Raw genomic sequence first — 7135 nt, 5'->3', positions numbered from 1 at the left:
GAATGACAGTGCCCATATAAAGTTTTACAAAAGACTTGATTGTGTCAATGACAGTGCCCATATAAAGTTCTTACAAAAGACTTGATTATGTGAATGACAGTGCCCATATAAAGTTCTTACAAAAGACTTGATTGTGTCAATGACAGTGCCCATATAAAGTTCTTACAAAAGACTTGATTGTGTGAATGGCAGTGCCCACGCAAAGCTAAGAGAACACTTTTTTGAGGGAATGGCAATGCCCATGTAAATGAAACTGTAGCAAAAGAATTCATTGATTGAAATGCAGTGCCCATATGAAGTCCTGCCAAGTGAATTGCAGTGCCCATTTGAAGACCTGCTGATTGAATTGCAGTGCCCATATGAAGACCTGCCAAGTGAATTGCAGTGCCCATATGAATTAAGTTGAAATGACAGACTTGGCTGAATGAATGATGATGTCCATATGAGGCTGTACCAGAAAAAAGACTTAAGTGAATGGAAGTATACTCACATGAATTAAGTTGTAACAAAAGACTTCACTGTGTAAATAGCTGAGTCCATTTGAACCTGTAACACAAAATTTAATACAAAATATCTAACTTGCTAAACAATTATATATACTTTCAATCCCCTCCATTCTTTTCTGGATAATTTCAACCTTTTGCATGCACATCAAGGCTGAAATTAGAGGGGAAGCAGACAGATCAACTATTATCCTTCAAGATTGTATCTCTTCTCAGCATCCAGTTATTTCTTTCAGACCAAATTATCATACTTATTCTAAATTTGATCTACTGATTTCCATAAAATCAATTAACATTTATCAAAAATATTGAGAATGACATGCTTGTTTGATGTTTATAATTGAACTTTCATTTATCAAATAAAAAAATATACAATACTGCAATAACATAAAATGATTAGAGAGGTTTCCCCAAATAAATATTGATCACTACGAATTTCATCGCATTTTCCCATAGTTCTCTACCTCCATAAACAGAAGATTTCACTTTCATCACTGAATGCTCCTAATGTAGCTGGGTCATCAAAATCCCTAGGTGTGCCATCTGTATCCAGTCATGAATTAATCACCATCTTCACTTCATTTCATTCCAATGCTGAAAAGTCCTGAATTATTGCTGACCATCAGATTTAAATCCTAGAATTTCTCAGTTTGTAAATTGTAAAAGTGTCTCACATAATCCACAACTCTTTTCTCACGCACACTAGCTACTACCCATTACATGTACATATATTCCCCAGCTTGCTAAAAGTATATCTTTTACTGCGATACCTCCCTAAAGATTATTACACACATTCAATCAGCAATTAAAAGTATTTCAAGTCAAAATGTAATTATATAGTGACTTTTAGAAGCAAGGGTTTAAACCTTGGAAAAGCTTAATTACTGTAAACCACCTTTTATAAGCAAAATATCTTTTATTTGCAAAACCCCAATGGAAAACTCAGGTTCAGGACAAAATTGGTGGCAATTATAGGTTTCCTGTTCCATTAACTTTTTAAATTCTGTAACTGTTAAGCAACCGTAATATAAAGTAAATCTTTCTTGGCTCACTTATCTGGAAACTATTTTTCAGACAAAATCCCAAGTTACTTCATAATATCAATCCCTTGTTTTCATTTTTTCTGATGCAGCAATCATTCCTCATGACATGAGCATAGTTGACTGTTTAATACATTACATTACAATACATACTTCAATACATTTTTGATTAACAAGATCTTATTAGGTTTTGACAGGTAATTCAGAGTTTAAAAATGTTTGACAGAAACATCCCCACCCAACCCACCCCCATCCATCTTCAACAGGTAAATTGGATCAATTTATCAGAATCTTACTCTTCCTGCATCTGGTTACTGATTCTTATATGTAATCATCAATGCATTCATCCTTCTCTGTCATGGAGTTATTTTTCCACTCTTCTATCAAGGCAGCCTCTAGTTTGTAAAGAGTAGAAGGGGCATTTTAACACCCTCATCTGTTGAATTGGGAACAAAAGTGGACCACACAGAGGCCAGTCAAGTGGATAATTGTGATTATTTGCAAGAAAGTTTTAACAATTTCTGACTACAAGGAAAGAAGATTGTCATAAGATGCATCCATGCACTACTGAGAGAAACATCAACATAAGGTTGACAATCATACAGAACAAACTTGGGCCAACTGTTTCTTCCAATTTTGGTTGAATGTGATCATTATGATTGTCTCTTGTATTCAGGGTGGAAATTACCAAAGAAGCAAGAATGAATAACCCAGTCTTGACATGGCATCCCCATTGTGATCAGTCAGCAACCCTTCCAGTTTCTTTCAGGCGACAGACAAGTTGTTCTAGAGTGAAAATGTTCACAATACAATATGCAAGCTTGTTGTTGCCTTTGACCTTTCATATACAATGCAACAGCCTGAGACCCTTAGAATTTCATCAGCCCTACCCTGATTCCTAAAAATTCAAATTGATTGTAAATATCTGAAAACAATGTAAATCTCCAAAGCATCAAGTGGTATGATTTGATGAGTTACATCGTGTATAGGGGCACACATGGGGTTTCGGTTAAGTAACATATGGGGTTTCAACTCCGAGGCGGTGATTTTTTGCATTTGGAAAATATATTTGTAAAAATCTGTTGCTAATGAAGTCTTCGGTGCCAAATGACATGCGCACGGGTTGTAAGAATGTATTAATCCAATTTAGTGCAATAGGCTGGTTTTTTCTGCAAACAATTCTGGACAGTTTCACAAAAGTTGTGGTGTCACTGACATTCTTTGCTCTATAGTTTTCAAAAGCGGATCTTTGAAGCTCATAAGGATGATAGATAAAGATTGATATAAACACAATCCATGGAAACTTTTTTCACCTTTCGCAGTCTCTATTTCTTTAAGAAATATAAACTTTTGTGGCCAAATTCTAATGACACCACAACTTTTCCCAATCGACTTTTCACTTTTCATCATTCTGTTTTTGACTTTTTTACCACTTTCAATATGTGTTCTCCCACTTCAGGGATTGGTAATTTCAAACACTCAGTTGCACAGTGGTAGATATCTTGTCATTTTTTTTCATATTTTTTCTCACATGTATTAAATTATATTATGCTACCTTTTGTTTCATTTCCCCTCAGAATGAATGTATAAAAATCTTGATTCCCAGAATCAAATCTATTCATGAAAGGGTTTCTGACAATTTAAACCAGCATTAATGATATCTGGATATACAATTATGTTCTTCCCTTGCAACAATATATGTTTGAACATACTAAATGAATAAGCTATATAATTACTGAATGTTAGAAAGTAGTCAAACAGAGTTACCTCTCCTTCCAAGTTTATACTATAGATACTGAAAATCACTTTATATTCACGAGAACTTTATTTCCACATAATTACCTGGTCATGCAAGACAGCTCAAGAACACAATGTTCTTGCATATAATAATATTCTTTAAGATTATATACACATGCAGTAATTACCAAAATTCGTAAAAAATATTTTTCTCCCTAACAATGAGTTATAATTACTAGCTCATGAAAATAAGGTATCTGAAAATTTAGTCATCTCCAGTAACAATTATATAGGCAATGAATGTTTTAAATATTTTCAAGAAAGAATTCTCATCTTCAGCAAATTAATTTTATATCTTTCTAATGTGTGTTGATTGGCTTAACATTATTGGTTAATCCTATACATTGAGCAGATCTGTAACATTTAAAAGAAGTGCTGAGTTCATTTCAAACAAACATGTATCATTTTGTTATAACTATATTTATTTAAAAGTTTTAACACTATACACAAAGTTTTTGTATTAAGTTAGTTATAATATCCAATTTCTTTCAGTTTTGGATCTGCGTCTTCTTTCCTTAACACTGAAATAAAAAAAAAATGCTCATTTTATGACTACATCTTTTCACATTGATTTTGAATACATATATCAGTAACTGTACTCCCTTGGATTTCATTTAGGCCTATGTAATTTGCACACATTAATGGCATGTTTTATTTTATCCACGGAAAAATACCCTAAACATAAAGAATAGAATTTCAGGGACAGTAGACATTACCATTATGCACAATTAGAAGTAAAGAAAAATATCAATTAATTATTACATTTGGAGATAACAAACTCAGAAAATCAATGAAAGGGTTCCTCCTACCTCTACTCTCAGAAATAAGATTTAGGAAAAACAAATTGTTATATGTATTCAGCCTAATGCCGTTAATCGGAACGGAAATCGACAGGCTTTTTGTAGAGAAAAAACCAAGCCCGGTCCTTTAGTTCAGATCCCTATTTATAATGAAGTGATCCTTTAAAATAAGCTCATTCTTTTTACCTCATAGTCTCACTTTTTACTGTTATTTTACTCAATTTACTGTGATCAAAAAGTGAGCTTCTCTTAATAAGTATTATTATGCAAAATGGCCCCAAAACTTGATTCTGGGGCTCTAAGGTAACTTAATTAAGAATCTGCAAAACGGATGGGTTGCAAATATTTGGAATGCAAAATTGCTAATTTTTTTATTTTACAACTTTCTTGGATTAACAAACAAGATAAACATGGATGGATATAATACCTGTAGTTTCTTATCATATGAATATATATTCCCACACAAGTATTACATATAGGATTAGTTTACCAACAGTTATAGAAAGAGTAACTATATATATTAAAAAAAGAGTTATTGCCCTTTTTATATAACGGTACTCTTTCTATCAGTTTCTTCAATGTATAAATCAACAAAATTTATTCCAATAAACTTTCAAGAAACACCATGCAGCATTTCAATTTGAGAAAAATGTATCTGCATGGAGGTGCACACTTAGAGTGCACAGTTGCTAACCATTTAATACACAACCAGAACTTGTACAGAAAAATAATAGTCTTGTTTCCTGCTACCAGCCTGAAAAAAATAGGGTAGGTAGGTCGGAAAATTATTTTATTTTTTTTATTTCATTTTATTTTTTTCCAATGGTATTTGTTGGATATGAACTATTACAAAACCAAATTAAACATGTCATTGGTCAATATTATCGTTTAAAATAAGTAGTGTTTCATGCAAGTCCATATTTAAAACATATATATTTCATGAAATACCACTTGAATGTATATTTTTTCACTTTTGGAACATGAAATTTTCGATTTTCTCTCAAAAACTAAATAAAAACTTTAGGGTCGGGTGCAAAAAAATAGGGTAGGTCAGGTAGCAGGAAACAAGACTATTTTTATTTTTGGCCTTACACACATTTCAATAAATAATGAACATTGGTAAGTTTCTATTTAATCTTAAATTACAAACATGTTTTATTTAATGAACACATCCATTAAATTTGGTAACAAAATTAAATGCATCTACAAAAGTCGAACCTTACCTCTATAATGACAGTGATAAGCCTTTGAGGTGAAGTCGATTCTTCTTTGCTGGGCCATTAAGGGAGCAAAGCTAAGTACCACTGTAACCAAAAAAATGGAAAAAAAAAAACTTTACCAAAACAAACTAACAAGACTGCAGACATTCATACAGGGCCCATAAGTATTCTCACATGTACCAACAGAGAGACAGACTGACAAGGTGATTACTACATGTATAGGATACAGACAGAAAGACGAAGGGACCAAGAGTTTATTACAGTACATACAAACTGTTGTGTTCATCACAGAGAGACAGACAGACCAAGTGACTACTATATGTATAAAGTACATACAACCTGTTCATCTTTGCTAGCTAAGGTTTTTTCTGATCTGCTTCTCTTCTCACAAACCCTTGGCCTATGGTGCTGTCAAAAGTCAGGGCTGCATGTAGGTCAAATGGTTTGTAAGAAAAGTAGCATTTCAGAAACTCTTGGCTAGAAAATATGACAATCTATTGGGTTCACGGACAGACCAAGTGATTGCAACATGTATAAGGTACACACAACCTGTTATGTTCATGGACAGAGCAGGTGATTACTACATGCATGTACATATTAAAGTTACAATCTTTCAGTTGTTTGGTTCTAATACTTGTAATTATTTAGCGGTGAACACTTACTACTGTAATATTGTTCATTATTATATCCCATGATACACTAGTAACATAGGGAAAATAAGTTGAAAAATGCCAAAAGTGTAACTGAAATATTTGAATTAGCTTTAAAAAAAATGATACGCATTTCACTTGGTCATTAAATCACTGTACCGGGTGACAAATACTAATTAACTATAACAAGAAAACTTACAAATTGTACTGGTTACCATCATGAAAGTTGCACCAGGGTTGTTACTGATGTGAAATTTCAATTCCACTCTCCCTGTAAATTAAATTGGGAAAGATTATGATTAAAATAAAAATGAATTCATAATATATGGAATGAATAAAGAAACTATATCACTGGACCTTAAATACCTATAGGCTGATATTACAGGCACTAAATATTTTGTATACGGGGTACCCCCTACCTATATTTACCCCGTATGCGAAACAAGTGCCTGTGGCTGATATTCAAAGTTTTTGTAGCCAAACTTCCATAAAATAAAGTAAGTAAATAATACAGTATCTAAATTCTAACCCCCCAAAAGAAACTTGAATACATTTTAAGAGGATTTTGTATAAATTACATTCAGAACCATTCCTTCAAAAGAAACATTCGTCTAGATGACATCGCCTCTTAGCAATTTGTAAAAGTTTCAATCACTTATCGTTTTTACAATATCTTTGGCATGTTTGATGATGTATAAGGTTATTACTCAAATAGATATGAAAATAGAGAAGAGGAAATTCGAGCTGGTATATTAATTAAAAATATGATACAGAAGCAACTCTTACTTTCAGGCTTAAGATATGCGAACATGTTCCGCATAGTGCGGGCATATGGATTGTTAACGGGACCATAGTGTTTCCCAGAGGCTCCTTTTCCTTCTGACATTTTATTTTGCTGAAAGTCCCCAGAATGTCGTCGGAACCGTGTAAAAGTAGTCCATAGGCCCAAAGAAAACAATTCTTGTGTTTTTTCGAGAATATGAAAAATACAAATTCAAAAAAAAATTAAAAATTGTTCAAAAAGTTGTTGTGTAACAGATTTAAATCTTTTTGAAGCAAAATAGGCCTAATAGAAAAAAAAAAGAATTTCTAAAATCCGGAATAATTTCAGTTCCTCTCGTTTCA

The 7135-nt window shown here is 32.7% G+C and overlaps 1 protein-coding gene across 1 annotated transcript; it reads right to left on the bottom strand.

Moving 5' to 3' along the window:
* Window positions 1–3741: 3741 nt before the first annotated feature.
* On the bottom strand, window positions 3742–6958 carry LOC134265528 (uncharacterized). Its single transcript, XM_062747748.1, has 4 exons — window positions 6797–6958; window positions 6210–6281; window positions 5364–5444; window positions 3742–3861 (listed from the first exon to the last, which is right to left on the bottom strand). The coding sequence occupies exons 1-4, from the start codon at window positions 6894–6896 to the stop codon at window positions 3806–3808; spliced, it is 309 nt and encodes a 102-aa protein (XP_062603732.1). The 5' UTR covers window positions 6897–6958; the 3' UTR covers window positions 3742–3805.
* Window positions 6959–7135: the final 177 nt, after the last annotated feature.

The sequence above is a fragment of the Saccostrea cucullata genome, unplaced genomic scaffold (assembly GCF_032062105.1).
Source record: "Saccostrea cucullata isolate Sc308-1 unplaced genomic scaffold, CSIRO_AGI_Scuc_v1 ctg836, whole genome shotgun sequence".
In the NCBI taxonomy this organism is placed as follows: Eukaryota; Metazoa; Mollusca; class Bivalvia; order Ostreida; family Ostreidae; genus Saccostrea; species Saccostrea cuccullata.
The sequence above is the reverse complement of the archived record's forward strand: the minus strand, read 5'-3'. Positions and strand labels throughout refer to the sequence as shown.